Genomic DNA, 20,954 nt, shown 5'->3' with positions numbered 1-20,954 from the left:
AAAATAAAACAAAAGAATGTGAACAAATACCTACCTGTGATAGGCCAAAAAAAGGGGGAAAAATATTAATGATCAAATTATTATGAAAACAAAGTGATTTTATTCAAATTAGCTATATGGAGTAGTATATTTCATGCATGATCTTTGATACTAAATACTTAAAGAAAGGTGAGCTGCAGCAATTAATATACAGTACCACTAATGAAATAACTTAATAAGCCCTGAAAATGATATATGGATTCTTTTTAGAAAAAAAGTGATTTATATGGAATATATCTGAATTGCCAAGTTTATTTAAATATCACTAACAACCAAATATTCTAGATGCAGTGCTGGTTCTAAGCATATTCAATATAGGCAGGTGCCTAGGGTATCTAATTTCAGAGAATGCCGGCTAAGTTGTCCTCACAAGTACTAATTAAATAGTGGCATATTTTATTTTGAGTTATTAATATGCTTAATCTATTCCACAGGATTGTAGTATTACCTAGGACACAAGAAATGCTAGAACCAGGCTTATTCAATATCAACTGGTTTATACATTGACAATAGATACTTGCAACTGGGAAATAGCCTATGTTATGTTACATGTAACTAATTCAACAAGAAAAGAAATAATTTCTTCTGCTGCATAACTTCCTGAATTTCACGGAAATGTCAATAGGATGAGGTTAAAGAGAGGATCTGACAAATAGGTCCATTATCATCATATTTTTAAAATAAGCAGACCATCCCATTTAAGTTGTCTCCCAAAGTATACATTAAGTAGAATCCCTGCCCGAAAGAAGTTTAAGTTTTACATACATTAAGAAGAAGAAGGAAAAAAAAAAAAAAAAAAGAAAATACTAATCTGGAGGTTATAGTAAGTTGGCTGCTCAGTGGTAGCAAAATGGGAAAACAAATTCATACTTACCTCAATAACCACATTGCATCAATCAGACGTTAGTTTAACATATATCATAAGACTGAAATTACACAACCATATCTTTCACACAAAGATAATTTTTTTTCTTTTTAATTTGATAAAAATTTCTTTTATAAAGCATCACACAGAAGTAGCAGGCAATTACTCAAAATTACAACTTGTGCCTTTACATTCTATTTTTCTTTCTTTATAGAGAAAGAATATGACAAACTTTTTTTGCTGATTGGCTTGACATTTTACAAAATAAGATGGTCATTACCTACATATAAAGTTTAACACATTCTCTTCCCTAGATTAATAAATGCTGGAAGATAAATAAAATATTAATTTAATGCAAAGAATAAATTATATTTTAGATTTTTGAAAAAATAAATAAAAAAAAAAAAGAAGAAGAAGAAGAAGAAGAAGTGGCAATTCGATATTTTTTTTAGATTTTAGAGAAAAACACAGATTTTTAATAAACTAAACCTAACAGTTATTGTCGAAGCTTAAGAAGCAAATAATAGAGCTCTCACTCTTTCATACTGATTTTATGCTTACCATTACGTAGAAACTCATCAACCATGGAATATGGATAATACTTAACAAGTATAAGATCTGTCGTATAATGCTAATATTAAATTAAAATTTAATTGCAAAAAAATAATAAAATAAAAATAATTATTATTGCTGTGAACTAATTTACAATATCATTTAAGTTCAAACAGCATATGTAATATCTTATTATTTTTTTTAAATATGTTATTATTTTTTCATGGTTTTAGATACATGCACTTAATTTACATATGCTCTTTGAATTTAACTGATATTGAAAAGGTCGCAGCCATTATAGTATCCGCATGTGTATCATGTATGCAGTATGTTCTGGATGTGAATAAAGCGGGCACAGCCCTCTCAAAACCGCTGAACACTGGTAATTCGATCTAACTTTTGAATTCCGGCGAGCGGGCTAGCTCGATGGGTGTATTCGTGATTTTACGCATGTGTATCGTGTATGCAGTCTCTTCTTGATGTATACGTGAATAAAGCGGGCCCAGCACGCGCAAAAGCGCTGAACAATGGTAGTTTGCTCAAACTTTCGAATACCAGTGAACGGGCTACCTGCATGCCTGTTTTCGTGATTTTCCGCATGTGTAACGTATATGAAGTATCCTATGGATGCATATGTGAATAAAGCGGGCGCAGAACACTGGTAGTTCGGTCCAACTTTCGAATACCGGCAAAAGAGCTGGCTCCATGGGTGTTTTCATGATTTTCTGCATGTGTATCTTATATGCAGTATCTTCTGTATTCGTGATTTTACGCATGTGTATCGTGTATGCAGTCTCTTCTTGATGTATACGTGAATAAAGCGGGCCCAGCACGCGCAAAAGCGCTGAACAATGGTAGTTTGCTCAAACTTTCGAATACCAGTGAACGGGCTACCTGCATGCCTGTTTTCGTGATTTTCCGCATGTGTAACGTATATGAAGTATCCTATGGATGCATATGTGAATAAAGCGGGCGCAGAACACTGGTAGTTCGGTCCAACTTTCGAATACCGGCAAAAGAGCTGGCTCCATGGGTGTTTTCATGATTTTCTGCATGTGTATCTTATATGCAGTATCTTCTGGATGCATATGTGAATAAAGCGGGCGGAGCCCGCCGAAAACCGTTGAACGCTAATAGTGCGGTCCAACTTTCGAATGCTGGCGAACACGCTGGCTGCAAGTGTGTTTTCGTGATTTTCTGCATGTGCATCGTGTATGTGGTATCTTCTGCATGCATATGTGAAAAAAGCTGGAGCAGCCCGCTCAAAACCACTGAACACTGGTAGTTCAGTCCAACTTTCGAATCACGGCGAGCGGGGTTTGCTACATGGGTGTTTTCACGATTTTTCGCATGTGCTTGGTGTATGCAGTGTCTTCTGGATGCATACGTGAATAAAGCGGGCGCAGCCCACGCAAAACCGCTGAACACTGATAGTTCGGTCCAACTTTCGAATCCCGGCGAGCGGGCTGACTGCATGGGTGTTTTTGAGATTTTCCGCATGTGTAACATGTAGGCAGTATCTTGTGGATGCATCCATCAACAAAGCGGGCACAGCCCATGCAAAACTGCAGAACACTGGTAGTTCAGTCCAACTTCTGAATCGCGGCATACTGTACAGAAATTTTGGATGCATACGTGAATACAGCGCGCTGAGCCCGGGTAAAATCGATGAACACTGGTATTTTGGTCCAACTTTTGAATACCAGCGAAATTTAATATGGGAACTCTTATACACACGAACAATTAAAAGCGGGCTTTCTCGCTAGTACTTAACAAGTATAAAATCTGAGCAACAGCAGAAAATAAAAATAATATGCAAGATATTTATACTGGTATTCTATTAATAGATATACAGCTAATTAATTAATTAAGAATTATTATTATAATACTTTAAATTTTACTGAATGTTTTAAAAGATGCAACATTCAAAAAAGTTTTTAAGCTTTGTAAGACAGGTTACATCAAAATGCAGTATCACTGCTTATAGAAAACATATTAACAAATTTGAAATAAATTTCCTATTTGCCCACTTTGTGATTCTGGAGAAGAAATGGACAGGAGCCACATGCTCCGATATGGGGCTCTTAGCGGTCTTACAGAAGAGTCAAGGTACTGGGAAGCAGGAACGCTTTCTTTAAGCAATGATTTCAGTCTTTTTGTTCTTAGTTCTATTGTTTGTAACCTCTGCTTATAAGATTTTAGTTCTTTGTAACTTTTTGCCTAGCCACTGGAAATAAAAATAAAATAAAATAAAAAAATTAAGAGAAGGCTTTTTTTTCTTTTGATATAGTTTTTGCTTTACTTTAGACAATTCCAACTCATCAACTCATATTACACTCTGTCTCATTTTTCAACAGCAGTCACATTACTTAATTTTAACTAGCTGTTATATATAAAAAAGGGCGGGGAGAGGGAGAAGAGATGATGTTGATTCAAATGAACTACTACCACATGATTCTACTACCACTTATTCAAGAACTTCAACAGGAATATGCTCTTGCTACATGATAAGAAATTATTTGATTTAGTTAGTTATGCTTTCAAATTATTTTTTATTAAAAGTTAATATTTTTAAAGAGTTATTCTTATATTTTTAAGCAAATACTAGACTGAATGTACAATAAAAGAATGCTACTGAACTGAAAAACAACTTTTGCTAGTTTTATAGAGATGAATGTAAGGAAAATATATGTTTGCAACAAAACATATATTTTCTTTACATTCATCTCTATAAAACTAGCAACATTCTAAAAACAAGATTTTTTGTTTAAATATATATATATTTTTGCCAACGTTTTATTATGACTAAGAAAATAACGTTTTTGATAGTGTACAATTTTTAAGACAGAACCATATCCATTAAATGCTTAATCTAAAACATTCCATCCAAAATTCTATTCTTGATATATTAATCTGTTAGGAGTTACTAAACAACAGATCTCGCAATCTATAACTCTTCAGCTTGCAGCTAACTTACAGTGGGTTCACAGAAATTAAAAATATTTACTTTCTTTTCTTTGAAAATGGTACAACCTATAACAAACTGCAAACTTCTTTTGCATTCTTGGAAATGGTACTAACTATAAAAAAACTGCCAATGTCTTTGTATTCCTTAATACTTGCCTTGTATTCTTCCATTTTATTATCTCACTATGTGATGTTTCATTCCCTTCAGCTTTACTGAATATGTAGCAATATCTCCTCAGTATTTATTCTTAATTTTAATTATCCATATATGAAGTTCTCATCATCTTGAACCTAATACTGGATATAGGTTTCCCAAGAATTTCTCGAATACTTCTCCAGAAAGCTGGTAAAAATAAGATCTTTTTATATCACATCTTTCTCTCTCTTTGTTTTCATGAATTAAGTTATTTTACCTCTCATATTTATTGTACCTCATATATTATTTGCCAGGTCTAAAATTTAAAAAAATGTATTATTACTTTCCCTCACTTTCGTAAGTTATAATGGTCAAATGCAATTCATTGAAAGGATTTTGGAATAGCTGCCCATAAATACTTTGTGTTTTAAATACATATCATAAGCAATATGGTTCTGACTGCAACCTAATTGACTTCAAAAATATAACCTTCACCATATTTTGCATATGAATTCAATCATTTACATTATTCCACAATTTCTCAAAAATTCATTATAATTACAGAGGAATTTTTATATATTGATATAATAACTTATAAATAATGTCATGAATGAAATTTTACAATAAGAGTTAGGATTAATGGATAACTTTAATATAATATATGCATGAGTACCACTCACAACAGAACAGTCAATATGATAGTCATTCTATATACTAACAATTAGCAGTTTGCCAACTCTTACAGTGTTTTCAGTTTACTTGATAAAAAGGGAGTGAAAAACAAATTTATTTGCTTAATTAAAGTTCCTAATTGTGAACAGTATGATTTAAAAATTTATGTAAAGATCTTACTGGAAATTTTGGCATTCTTATCAGAACATAAGATTTAACTGTGCATAGAGTTCTTAAAATGTTTTTAATGGCAAGAATTACAATGTCATATTAATATGCTGTTTTATATAGAACTTCAGCATCAAAGCACATTCCATTAAAAATATATCATCTTCCATGAAAATGCCTGTACATCTCTCTCTATCTCTGTGTACTTCATCTGTATATGTATGTATGTCATTTTTGGTAGGGGAGTTGGGGAGCACACTGTCTACAGTTCTGACAAACAAGTGAAAAGTGTTTTGCTGATAATGAAGATCTTCAAACAGTAATTACATTTCTCAATGGGCAGCAAGCAAAAGTACGTTATGAAAAGTTTATAAAAACATGTCTCCTGATATGGTAAATGTCTTAATAATACGATTGGAATACAGCATGAGATATATATTTTCAAAATAAAATGGTTTTCTTCAATTAACTTTTTTATTAATTTATTATTATTATTGTTATTATGAGGTAAGTATTACTTTTTGGACATAGTTATAATTTTTAAAAATGCATTGATTTATGAAACAGAGTGCCATATGAGAATTGAGGAAATGACTTCTATAACAGCAGAAACAAGGAAACAATAAATTAGAGAAGAATTTTTATAGTTCGCTTCTTTAATTTTAGCAGATATCTAATAACAAAATAATAGCTACTAAGTTAAATACTTTGTAATAGTTGTCTCTGTTAGCATTATTTAAAAAGTGCCAGTAAATATGGTTTCAATAAGCATTATACCATTTCTTCAATCACTATTATTGCTGCAACAACACTAGATGCTTTATTAGTTAAATGATTTGAAAACAAATGAGAGATGATTTCTCTGATTTATATTGATATAATACATATGAATTTCCAAAACCAATACACAGATATTGTTGACCAGATTTTTTAAACACTTATTTTAAATTCTTTCATTTTCAAAACTGAACAGTAATAAGAATCCATATGATAATCCCAAAATCACTCTTTTTTCTTTAGGAGAAAACTGCACTAAAATGAAATATTAATAATTACATTAACTAATTTTAGATAAACAATAACAATATTAAATTATTTCAAATAATTTATATTATGTTCATGCCATATAGCTCCTAATAAACTGATAACCTCATTATTATTGTTAATTATTCCCACTGACAGACAAATTTTATTTATGAAGTTTGATATTGATAAAAAATATATAATCAATACATGAAAGGCAGTTCTCTGCTTTTCTTTCATCATCTTGAGCAATGTGAAATAGTATTTAAATATATCTGTATCAGAGGGATAAAAACAAATTTAATTCAAAATTCATTAAAACAATTTTATAATCTGTATTTTTTTTATTTTGCTACAATATTTGCACATTTAAATAATTACAGCCATGAATCAGTAATACACAGAAATTCATAGTTAGACTTTCACTGATATGTATGTAATTCTGAATTTTTTTTTAGACATAAGCTGACAATATGTGCTAAAACACAATTAATTATTAGATATGTAATTTGTATGACTTTTATGTCTTTAGATGGGGGGGAACTTTTATGTTTGCAGAAGATAATTTATGGATATAATTGCAATTTATTTAATCGTATAATAAATTTTGAAAGAAAGAAAAATGGAGTTGATACAAAAGCATTGATTTTAAAGTAGGGCTAAATCAAGAAGAATGCCTTCAGTGTCTACAATTAGAACATGGAAATGAAGCTCCATGTCACGTCACTATATTTAGATGGTTTACAGCATTTCAAAGAGGTCAAAATTTTCTTTTCTTTTAGACAAAGAATATACAAGATGTCAGATATAGTCCTAGAAAATCTGTTGGCCATATGAAAAATTTTAATCAGTGCTAATCACTGTACCTACTAAATGATACACAAGGAACTTAACACTGTACATTAAGTAATTTTGGATTTCTCTACACATAAAATTATTCGTGAAGTGTGTGTGTGTGATTATTGCAAAGCCTCGAGGGCTATCTGCCTAAGGGGAGGGATGCTTTTGTGGAGGACTTTCTAAGGGAAACTGGCTCGTATACACGTTACACATGGGGAAAACCACGAAAACACCCATGCAGCCAGCCCGTTCGCGGGATTCGAACGTTGAACCGAACTAACAGTGTTCAGCGACTTTACCGCTCGGCCGCTGCTGGGCCGGGTATTCGTGAAGAACTGCATATGAAAAAATTAGTTTTTCATTGGGTCCCTTATAAAATTAACAGAACACCAAAAACTGGAGCATGTCAGAATCAGAGAAATCCAAAATTACTTAATGACGATGGATATTGCATTATTTCTTTTTAATTTAGCAGCTTGATACAGGGAAAATGTTAAACTTGCATCATTATGTTTACACCTCTGTTCATTATCAGTTATTATTTTCATATGATAGGCATAATAAACTATTTAAAATAAATTTATAAAAATTATTCTGCAATTACTTGTTATTATGCATTAACTTATACTTTAACATGTATATAATACATTCATCTTCAAATAAATAATCATTCTTTTACCTTAAAATATGAAGGGGGGGAAAGGAATAAATTAAGTTACATTTAATTAAAAATATTAAAAGGTTTCACTCTGATCTTAACTTGTTTAAATATATTGTTAATATTAATTAGTTTGAAATATGAAGTTTCCAATCCAAATTTATATCTTTATACTCATTAAATTATCAATAGAAAGTGATTTAAGTTCTTGCTTACGATGCTACAAACATTACAAACAACTGTCACTACATGTGAAACGTACATATTATTTTCCCTTCTAATTGTTAAATTTAATATTTACTTTTAATTAATTCATGTAAGAATTTAAAATATAAATGAAATCCATACTCTTCTTCTACACAAAATTATCTGAATTCAAAATTATACCAAAAATGTTTATCATGAACATATTATATTTTGAAATAAATTTATGATTAAAGAGAAAATTTAACTGCAATTTAATGCTTCTAATTGATGATGATGCCTATAATTAAGTATAATAAAAGACTTTCCCTTTATATTGAAATATAATAACAATAAAACATACTTTCTATGTATGCCTGTTTGAAATACATTAGTGGAAATTAAATACAATTAGTAGAAACAGAAGTGAAATAGTATTACAATTAATTAAATAAATTAGTTAAAAATAAGCATAAATAAAGGCTGAAAAATAATTTCAATCTAAAAAGCAAAACATGCACATACAATAAAATGACGAAAAATATCTGCATCTTACTTGCGAGGATTATCTTCCGTTTTCATGTTACTGTCTTGGTAATCAAATGCTAAAATGATATTAAAAAAGTCCAGAAATTTTTATATTTCTATAACTAAATGGATATTTTTCTAACCATAAATATTTAAATTAATTTAAATACTAATAATGGATAATATAAGAGACTTACACTTAACATTCTCAGAAAAATTACATATCTTTCCAGAAATAACAACTTGAATTTGATCACCAGCTGGTTCAGCCATTGGAATTTTGATTTCTGGAGGAAGTTCTGGAATAACTTTATGATCAGCTTCCAGCTCATCTTCCCTTCGTTTTTGCTGTTCTAGACGAGGAATTCGAAACAGTTCCTGAGGATATAATATATAATTATAAATGTAGAAAAGTATGAATTCTTAAAATTTAGTTCATCATACAATACAAAAACAAAAACAAAACAAAACAAAAAAAAAAAAAAAAAAAAAAAAAAAAAAAAGACATTGTAAGAGCTCACATATCTAAAGAATACAAATTACGCAAGTGATAGAAATAACTATTAGAATTTCAATTATACAAAATATGTAGATTACAACGATAATACCTTTTTCTCAGCACACATATTGTTACAACATTATGTGAATAAATTCAAATAAATAATATAACACTGTTTCGCTAACAAACACATTTATTTAATTAGATGCACTTAGCACAACAATACAAGTTATATATATAAAAGTAGGTATGTGGTAAAGAATTCAATTCTATACATAATAGAAAGATTTATGAAGATAGACAGAGAGAAGGGGGGAAACAGAGAAATCCTAGACTATAGGTCACCTTCAGAAATACTGTTTGAGTCTAAATACAAAAAATAAATGCTCATTGAATGAAGGAAATGTATAGACCATATTTTAATCATTTCAGGACAATTCCATTTGAATGATTAGAATTCTGCTTTATGGAAAGGAAAGGATGAATTTTGCCAAGCTTAGCAAAGTTCAACTCTTCAATTACATTTAAAAAGCACTGCTTGCTAAAATTTAAAATTCAAGAATCCAGACTTGTTTGCAATTTAGTATCAGTAGTTATAAACTGTATATGATAGCTACAGTATCAGATTAATATTATATACTGATCTGATTAGTGATATTTGATCACAGAAAAATTAAAGTACTTACAATATGTGCAATACCTTTTGCAAATAAACTATAAAAAATGATACCCCGATATTAACACACAAATTTAAAGCCCTCTAGTATATGATAACATATGTACAGATAATTAATTTAAGCAAATTTTCTATTAACGAAATCCTTAGTGCCATTTTCAGCATTAGAACTCAAATTTTATTATACCTGATAAAATACACTAATAGAAATCTAGCACAGTAACAATTAAGTTGAGTTGCTTTATCAACTAAAATTTATTCTAATGTATATTTCAAGTTATTGCTTGCTACCAACCAAAAACTTAACTTAAGTTGAAGATCTGTTGAACATTTGCTTCAAGAAGAATTTAAACAGTAACTCTGAGGGCAAAAAATTTTCTGGTAAATTTCTCTTTCTGGCTACCAGCACGTTTACTTAAAAGTTTCATATTCTGTAGCTGTTCATCATACAGATTCTCAGTCTACTTAGAAAATTGCAATAAATAAGAGCCTGAATTCCTTACTGTTAGGTAATAATCCAATTTACTTTGTGTACAGCTTTATTAAGTCCAAATTCCACAGATCAGGATACCTTTGTCTTTTTTAATATAAGATTGCTCATTTAAAAAAAAAAAAAAATCCAGGCATTTTTATATAATTTTATTTTAAAATTACTTTTAAATCTTTTAAATGTGAAAATTTTTTAATCTTCAAAATGAAAGACAGAAACTAAAATCTTCGATCAATTTTTTAACAAGAAGGGGTTTATCTCTAACATCCAAAATAGCTGGGTATAATTCATAATCCTATATGTTCAGTCCACTGAAATATCTGGTTATTGCTCATAATCATCTAAAATGAAATGGACCTGTTGCTACTAATTACGTGTCTGAAAAATTCAATTAAAATTATATAATTAATGAAATATTTGGATTTGTATTTTCAAATTAAATAAAAGCAGTCTTGTGTCATCAATTATTATGAAAGCAGGAAACAGAATGTATGATGATTTGGTGAGAATTCAAAAAAACGGTTGCCTTCAAGAAAATAGATTTCATTATATTTTTGTAAAAGTATATTTTATGTCTGACACATTTATGTTTAAATTATGTGTGTTTCAGCAGTAGTGAAATTAAAAAAGCCTGTCTTTTTTCATTAATATTGCTCAAGTTAAAATTTTAGTTTGACAACATAACACCAAGGGCAAGTCAGAGGGGCAAAATATGTAAAAGTAAAAATTTACAGTTTCTCACATTGATGTATTCTTCTAAAAAATTAGGATAAGTTACTTATCAAATTTTAGATGGAACAAATGAAAAACCAAACGGCAGATATATGAAAAGAAAAATATTATTATGTTTTAATAACATTACATTTTAGGCAGTAACATACATTATTTTAACATCTGGACAAGGTATTGTAGGTATTTATTACAGGGTATACGCTGTAAAGCTCCCCTCGTGTTATAGTTATCAAAATAACATCTAGACATCTAAATATTCATCTATAAATAAAGTTATCAAATTTAATATAAGCTTATGTGAAACGAAACAAAATGTTTTCTGCAGAAAGATATACAGAATTAAAGACAGTATTCCCATATGTGTAAGTCTCACTAATAATTGAATAGTTAAGGCTCCTGAATATTGGTAGTTTGACCCTAGTTTGAACTCAGGAGAATAGGTTGGCTGCATGTTCAGTTTTTATAGTCCTTCCCATATGCAATATGAATTTGAGGCATTTTCCCTTAGAAAGTTCCCCCAAAAGGCATTCCTTTCCTTAGGCGGATAGTCCTTATGTGCTTTGCCGTATTCGAATAACCTAACCTAACCTAGGTAGTTTAGTGAAGAGCACATTCAGTGGCAAATGGAAAAATCTGGTTCATTTTCTGTTATTGATTTCTCAAGACATCCTGTTTCAATAAACCTAATGACTCTACTGCGATGGCCAAACTAAAAACAGAATATATGACTTTTTTTACAAACTTGGTTTGAACAAGTGGGTACTAATTCCTCCTTCAAATACTCTTTAGATGCACGTGGGGAAGTAAGAAATTTAAGATATTCTTCTTTTAGGCTTTTTAAGTGTAATGGTCATTCCACACATTCTGCAAATGGAAAATTTATTTCTGTGAGTGTACTATAGATTTTTTCAGATTACTTGCCCTGATATATCTTAAGAAATAGACTATAATGCTTAAAATGTGGTGGCCGTTAACTTGTTTCCAACTTGATGTGGCCAACTGGAATCATTTTCTTTCTCGCTCTTTAGCTGTGTGTGTGTGTTGGGGGGGGGAAGGGTAGAAAGTAAGGAATACATTTTCCTAATGCTCTCACTAGAATAATAAGCATATTAGTCTTGTCAACAGAAGACTCAAGTTCATTTCCATACATAAGACATAATTGATTTTTCAAGACTACTTACCCAAACAGCAATAAACTAAAAATATAATGGATGAGAATCATTTCGATTTGGCTGATTCAATACTATGTACCCCCAATCATCCCTTTGGTGGAAGACAGAAAGCATTTACAAGAAACTAAATCATCCTTCCTATGTGCTTTATTATGTAGCAATAAGTACATCCAGTTTTGTTTTCTGGCAAAAGAACAGTTGATTTTTCCTGATTTCATGCTCAGAATATGTAATGACTCAATAACGGTACCTAAATTAAAAATATAATGGAAAATAATTGAAGACTAATTCCATATGTTCCACTGGAATTGCTTTTTTTTTTTAAAGTCATCATTAAGTCAGGATAGGAATGTATGGAAATGAAATATATTTTTGTTTTTACTCTTGTAAAGCAGTGATCAGCATATCCAGCTGAGAAATAGAAGATGTTAATTCATTTCCAGCAAGAGCCATTTGATTTTTCAAGATTATTTTTCTATGAGGTTTCCTGCAACTGTATTAATATGCTTTCCAACTGAAATGTAAATCATATATGATGAATCATGTATGAAGTCAATATAATAAGCTTATTATTTATTTACCATATTTTTTGTTGGGAAAAATAAAATTTTAGAATTAAATATAAACCTAAAGGTAAATTGCCTAGAAGATATCACAAATAAAAACAAACTGGCACATAGCATTTTATATTTTATTTCTTTCCATGACCTAATTTTGTTTAACTGTTAATTCCTTAATTATTCAGTTATTACCCACAGATATTATATTTCATCACAGTTCATGCATCTTTTCTTGATTAGGCATTTATTAATCATTCATTAGCTTAGGTTCTTCCATTGGAATTTTGTATACCTGAGTATTAGGTGCATTTCAGTCAATAAAAGATTACATTTTGCAAAAAAAAAAAAAAAATCTGTCCTAATATCATTTTTATTCTTAGAATTGATGCACTGCATTTTTTTGAATTAATATCCACTATTTTTATCATTAAAGTCATCACAATTAACATGAATTTCAGTGTCATGAAATTGAGGGGGGGGGGAGAAAATCCAATCACAGGTATAACTGATAAGTCTTACTAAAACTAAACCATCAAAATGTTAGATAGTTTGGTTTCCTGAATGAATGTATAAAAGTTATGAAAGCTTTTCAAATCACTGCTTACCTAACACACCATCATAAATGCCTCACATAAGTTAACCTAGTTGTGTTACCAGCTATATCGATGACGAATAAAATATTTCAATTTAGGTGGAATATTTATTTGCATTTCTCCTTTCAAAGTAAAATAATGTGAACAGAGGAAAAATATCAAAATTTATTTAACCAACTAGAAAAAGAAAAGTAAATACAATTGCAATCAACATCAACACAGATTGCAATCATATATGATGAATTGAATCAAGTAATCATTAAGTTTTATTTTCAGTGCAGATGATAGTATAAAGATAAGCGAATTAAAAAGAAATTCTATTATAAAAGTACTTTACATATGGCATTGATTTTTTTAATCATAGCACCAATACAAATTTTTCTTTTCTTGCAGAATATTAAAAAATATATGTTTTTATAAATAGCTCAATTTGTTATATTAATAAGCCGTCACTTTCATAATTCGAAGGAAAACAAAAGATTCCCTGTTTTATGAATCCCCAACAACTTCTCTTTCCTATAGACAAATATTTTTCCTATGTAGTGAAATCAATAAACAATTATTCAGCTCTGAATTATTGAAAATATTTATTATGGAATTACATAGTGAGATTAGTAATGATTAAACATTTAAAAAAAATATTAAACTTTCCTGCTTTAGATTTGAGAAGGGGAGACCTGTAAAATTCATTAAAATGAGAGAGAGAGGGGGGGGGAAAAGAATGAGAGAGAGACATAGAAGGAAGATAAAACAAAAAAAAAAAAAAAAAAAGAGAGAGAGAGAGAGATTTACTTTGCAGCATTCAAGAATACAGTAAACTTTTTTAAACAACTCTCCAGAGGATGAAAGGCACAATAATAATAATAATAAAACGTTTCTAAGAAATTACATTGAAATTTGAAGATCTGAGGTACGTTCAAATATAAACAGTAATCTATCAAATTTATTTGTTGAAAACAATAAAATGTTTATACATATTTTTTCTAAACTGTCATCAGCAACTGCAATACACTTGCTCCAGTGTCCAGGAAGCTTCTTAATTCCATTAAGTTGTTTTGATAGAACGATGACATATTTTTGCACAGAATCAATAACCTGTGTATTAGACTTGAATTTCTTCCCTCTTAAAAATTTTTTAAGTGAACTGAAAAGATGAAAGTCTGATGATGCTAATCTAAAACTGGATTTATACTAATTTTTAAGTCAAAAACAAATCTGAGAATTGATTAAAAAATGAGACCTTCATTAATCAAAACTCTAACAATGATTTGCTGTGAAACAATGTTTTGAATTTTCCTGTTTTAATAAGTTGATTACAACTAACAGCAGTGATGGAAAAAGAAATCAGCACTACTATTGACATATTCCAACTAGTATGTATTTGTCCAATCAGTCATAAGTACAACCAACTCTTTACAAGAATGCAGCAAGAAAATTCCTGTTTATATTTGAACGTTTCTTATAAAACATTAAGGAATTTAAATGTAAGAATAAAAATAAATACACCCCTCCTTGTTCAAGAAGTTCACAGGAAAGTTATGCCATGAGATGGAGTTTGTAAAAATCAAACTGATTATTAAAAGATGTTAATGCACTTTCTGCAGAAAAAATGCACCATGTTGCATCATCAGGGACAGTGCAGTTTGTATTGAAGTACAAACAAAATAAAATTCTGATTATTCAGCACTATGTTGCATTTTGAGCAAAGGGTGTTTTAGCAATGATTTGTATTTTTTTAATAAGAAAAAAATCCCTGTCATACCTCATCTACTAGATATCTCATTCTCTGATCACACTGTTCAACAGAGTCAGTATTTTCAGACATTTCACTATCCATAACAATGCCCAGTCTGTCTATGACTGCCAGTCCAGTCTATGAAGGATAACAAAAAAGAAACTACATATACAGGGTTATCCAAATTAAACTTCTCCAACTCAAAGGCCTGCGCTCAAAGTGTTGTATGGGTCATAATGTGATGAAATTTTAAAAACAGACGCTTCAGATCATGCGCTTGAGATTTATTAAACAAAAAAAAAGTACAAGAAGTTGCCGATAGGTGGCGCTGCAGATCAACAAGACATTCTACAGATGTTCTATATGTGTGCCGTGGTTCTCCACAACTCTTTCCACTCGCAAAGCAGTGTGTTCCACAACGGAACGCAGTAAGTCCACATTAATTCCCCGAACATGTCGAATAATTGCGTCTTTCAGATGTGTCAAGATTTGCTGGGTGTTCTCGGTTGACCTGATCCTTTAAGAATCACCATAACCAAAAGTCGCATGGCGTGAGATCAGGTGAGCGGGGAGGCCAAGCTGTAAGGATACAGCGGTTGATCACACGTGCATCGGTAAAAGTTGCCCGTAACACCTGTTGAACGCCATGAAGAATATGGGGAGGTGCACCATCCTGCATAAATATCATGTCCTGGAGGCGGCCACGTTGTTGCAGTTCAGGGATCACAAACGTTGTCAACATGTCCTGATACCGTTTTCCTGTGACAGAGCAGGTTTTGAACCCTGTTGGAGTCACCTCTTCAAAAAAATAAGGCCCAATGATGAATATTACAGTAAAACCGCACCATACAGTAACCTTTGAAGAGTTCAAGGGCACTTACTTGATGGATTGCGTGCAGGTTTTCACTTGCCCAAATGCGGCAGTTGTGCGTATTCACTTGACCATTCAGGTGAAAATGGGCCTCATCCATCCAAAGGATGTTCCACTGCCAAGCAGCATCGACTTCCATTCTGGAAAGGAACTGCAACACAAATGTTTCCCAAACTACAGGATCCCTGTCGGACAGCTGATGACGACTATGGATTTTGTAAGGAAAATAATCGAGGATTCGAAGCATCACACGCCAGACGGTCATATAGGACATATCAACAGCATGAGAAACAGTTGGCACACTGACATGACAACACCATGTGGCAATTGGCTAGTGGGGTCCACGACGGCCAAAGCAAAGTCTTCTGTGCATGCAGATTCCACAACCTGTCATCCTCTATGTGGTAAAATTCCCAGCTGCCCTGTTCTTTCGAACTTCTTCATCATGTCTCGTAGAGCGCGTGGTGTCATTGGTCCTCGGCGTAAGATCTTCAGCCGCGGGAATGCTCTTATCGCAGCACAGGAGTTCTCGTCATTCTGGTAGAAAAGTTTCACTAACAGAGCTTTGTCTTTCAAAGTCACCATTGTGCATCAGCGAGCTGGAAACAACTGTCCGTGCAAGGCCTGTCTTCCCCTTTTGTAGGGCTCGTCTTTTGGATACGTTGCGCAGAAGCTTTATTTCTGCAAATCATGTTGCTGCAATATGCACATTACTAGTGTTACAGCCCCACCTATTGGCAACTTCTTGTACTAATTTTTTTTTTTTGTGTAATAAATCTCGAGCGCATGATCTAAAGTGTCTGTTATTAAAATTTCATCACATTATGACCCATACAACACTCTGCACAGGCCTCTGAGTTGGGGAAGTTTAATTTGGATAACCCTGTAATTCCAGAAAAGTCAGGACCACTAAATCAAAACTGTGCACTTCGATGGATGTTACTTCAAAGGCAGATAAGTAGCAATTTTTTTTTTTTTTTAATGGAACTGGTTTACAAGCATTACCCATGAACTTTTTGAATAAAAAGGTATTCTACCATAAGACACAAATGATAACTTTTGTATGCTGCTTTTAAAATACTTAATTTTTAACATTTGAAATTTTTACACATATCACTTTTGCAGTATGTGAAAAATGCGTCCGAAAACAAACAAAGAATGTGAAACATTTAATAATATTTTGCAGACATTTTTATTTCTCTAAAACAGTTATTCCTACTAAATTTTGAATTCTTAATATGCATTTCTTAGATAAAAACAGATAACAAAGTAGGTCAATTTCAAAAGCTATCCTTTACTAGATATCACACTTCCAATTTTCCCAAATTTAGAATCCTCACAAGTATTACTAATAAGCTGCCACTAAAATTACAGAGAATTATTTGAAAGGCCAATGATATGGAAAACTTGAACTTTATTGAAGCTCCAAAACAATTTCACCTGAAGACAAAGTATATATAAAATAAATAAATAAGTTAAGGATATAGCTCCAGTAGTGCTGAGGATGTCACAAAAAGTCTCTGTCAAACAGGATCAAATTCTACAAATTTAATTCTAAAATGTATGTTAGGTTTGGTTTATTTGATTACGACAAAGAACACTAAGACTATCTGCCTACGGGGAGGAATGCCTTCATGGAGGACTGGCTTTCTAAGAGAAATTAAAATTAGCTCATATCCACATTACACATGGGGGAAATCACAAAAACACTTATGCAGCCAGCCTGTTCTACTGATCAATCTAGAATATAGGTATTCAAATGCAAGACGATTAAAAAATAGCATAGTTAAAACAGACAATGGATTTCAAGATATGCTAAAATTCACAAACTTTATCACTGTAATAGCTAAATTCACTAACTAATTCACTAGATGCAATGAAATTCCTTTTACACCATTCTGATGGGAAGGGGAGATCTAAAATCTTTGTTCCCAGTTATTAATTTCTTCTCCCAGTGGTAAATTTCTTTGATTCATAATGGACAGAAACAAAAACATTTTAGAAACTTAAAAGTTGTCAGATTATTTCACAAAGTCCTGCAAATTCTGAAAAGTGATATCTTCAGTTTTACCAGAGCTATTTACAAATTGTAAATGATCAAAATAATAAAATTTTATATATCAATATATAATAAAATAACAATACAAAATAAATATTTCTCTTAATTTACAACAATATAAAATAACAATACAAAATAAATATTTCTCTTAATTTACAACAATATAATTCAACAAATTTATAAAAGATTAAAGATTAATTAATAAAACAAAAAAAAAATATTATCAGCCATTTCAAACAATTAATATTTTTAAAAATGCCATTCACTGAATTTAAATCTATACTGAGTATTTAGCAGGAAAAAAATCAGAAATGCTTTAATAAGCAATTACTAAAAATGATTACCTTTTAAGAAGTGCATGGTTCTAAACCATTTACATACATAACTGATCTGAAATAAGTTTCTGAACAGATGAGTATAACCTCTTTCTACAATACAAAAAGGTCAACACAACTAATATAGCATGGGTAGCCTAATTTCATGATAACAGGAACCATTTGCAAATAGCCACTGCTAAATATTTATGTTATTTTAAAACTAGCAAAACTTAATGAACAGAAAAAATATTTGATTTAAAAATGTTATTACATTTTATAATTGATGGTATTATGGCATAAATAAATTCTGCTCTTGCACTTCATTCAGTAAATTATGTCCTATTAAAACTCCAAACTTTAAGCTTTTATTCAGTGCTACTGAACTTACATTTTTGAGATAAAAATTGAAGTACATTTTTTCTGATTTCCAATAGTCTTCCTCCAATTCTGGTTCTATTTATTAAATGATTTAAACAGAAAGAGACCAAAAATAAAATAGAAGATATATCGACCTTTATAGTAATTACAAAGCTTTTAATTTAGGTGAAGAATAACATGGTTATTTAGACAATACAGCCTTTTCTTTTTTCTAAACCAAGTCAGATAAGAAAGAACACTCTGCGGAGAACCTATTCGATGTATGAAAATGATTTAAAATAAGTTATCAATTTTACTGCAATATGGCATGAAAAAAAATTTTTTCCCTGTGCTATTGTAATCAGAATCAATATATAGGGTTAATCAATTCTTAAAATGCAAATTACAAGCAAATATATTCATAGTGTCAATTTATGAGATTTAATGTACATCACAAACACATTATTGTGTACAGAGTATTGTGTATTTGTCTTTTCTGCTGTCCCGATAGCTTACTTGTTCAAAAAGGAGTATTCCTACAGTCACAAGTCCCAGAAATGGTCCACAATTCACGATTATTTAAAATTACTACACATTAATTTAAAAAACGAAATTACTTTTTATTAAAAAAAACATATATGCCATGATTTCCGTTTTAAAGGAGAATGAATGATATTTCAAAAATAAAACTATACTTTGTTATGATGACACCCACATAGAACTCAATTCACCACAGTTTGGTCTTAGCCATATAGCATTAACATTTCTACTTACGCAGCGAAAAAATGCACAGAATATTAACGCTTTACTAACCGATCGCCTATTAATCGGCTTTTTATCATCAATGTCTACCGACCAATAGATTATTCATTGGCTTTTTATCACCAACGCCTACCAACCGATCACCTACTAATGGGCTTTTTTTTTGCCAATGCCTACTGACTGATAGCCTATTAATCGTCTCTTTTTCGCCAATGCCTACCAACCGATAGCCTATTAATTGCCTTTTTCACCAACACCTAATGACCAATAGCCTATTAATCACTTTTTTCTTGGGGCTACCTAAAAATAGCCGATCAATCGGTAGCCATGGCAATAAACAATTACCATTTGCTATATCATCTACATTTTATTATTAGTATTGAGGTACACTGTTCACTTGTGTTAAGTGCGTTGCTTCATAAACTTCCACATTTTCACACCGTTTTTTAAAAAATTTACTGTTCACGATGAGGGGGGGGGGAAAAGATACTGGAGAGTTTTATTTAGACGATTTATCAGATTGTCCTGACAGTTATTCAGGACAGGGAGAATCTGCAGCCATTTGAATGTGCGCATGCTGTTGAACCGGTAGCAGTTGGTAAAGTGTTAAATTAAACAGCTAAATTAATTACACATCATCAAAATTCTTGTCATCAGACAAATGAAAAGGACATACAATAACGTTCTTAGTTGAACATGAAAACATCTTTGCTAGAAGTAAAACATACTAGCTAACTGCTCAGTGTAGAAATTTTAATCAAACCATTCACTGCCAAATAAAATCTAAAATCTTTCTGCTTTTTGTGCACAAAAAGTAAGAACTGTAAAGAATATTTTAAATGCTTCGGTGCACTTTGTGGCATCACTATGAAATGTTTCAGGATCCTTGATATTCACATGAAGGTTTATCTTCAAATGCTCATAACCTACCAGCCTAAAATGATTTTATACTTCTCAGGAATCTAAATAATCATTGCCCCTAATCTCAATCTAATTTTCAAAAACCTTTAGAAACATTTCTAATGACCTATCCTTTATTGCAACCAAAACAACTTATCAGATATTCCTTTCAACCCCACCACAAAATCACTGATGTTCAACTACATAATGACTCTTATTTTGCTTTTGAGCTACTGAGTTTTGCATTGTCTATCTGTACTATGTTTTTCCTGCCTGCTACCTTTTCCAACATCAATTCCACCAAATTCAGAACAGTTTTATTGACAAATTGCCATATGTTTTTCATATAACGGATGAAAAATATCACTTCTGTAGCTTCTTTCCCTATGGGAGACTGGGAAAAACTACAAATTTCATTTATTACAGCCAAATCAAGAACCATAACTAATCAACTTACTGGGTCCACAAACTTTCCCATCTCTAACTTATCTATAAAACCATGAAATTTCATTAGGAAGATTTTTCTTCCATGTTAATCTCAGAAACAACATTTAATTAAACCAGTTCCCTTTAACAAAATCCAAATGCTGTGGCACATCG

The 20,954-nt window shown here is 31.1% G+C and overlaps 1 protein-coding gene across 1 annotated transcript in view; it reads right to left on the bottom strand.

Annotated features, from left to right (window-relative positions):
- Window positions 1-20,954, bottom strand: part of LOC118190866 (histone-lysine N-methyltransferase SETD2-like) — a 150,002-nt gene that overhangs the window by 44,101 nt on the left and 84,947 nt on the right. Inside the window, exons 12-13 of the mRNA XM_085824106.1 lie at window positions 8,829-9,009; window positions 8,660-8,708 (exon numbers count right to left, since the gene is read on the bottom strand). Coding sequence (XP_085680232.1) covers window positions 8,660-8,708; window positions 8,829-9,009 — 230 coding nt within the window. The remainder of the gene's footprint in view (window positions 1-8,659; window positions 8,709-8,828; window positions 9,010-20,954) is intronic.

The sequence above is a fragment of the Stegodyphus dumicola genome, chromosome 9 (genome assembly GCF_044657685.1).
Source record: "Stegodyphus dumicola isolate Sdum_Otavi_A_Nest chromosome 9, ASM4465768v1".
Taxonomy (NCBI): Eukaryota; Metazoa; Arthropoda; class Arachnida; order Araneae; family Eresidae; genus Stegodyphus; species Stegodyphus dumicola.
This window is presented reverse-complemented; position numbering and strand designations above follow the sequence as displayed.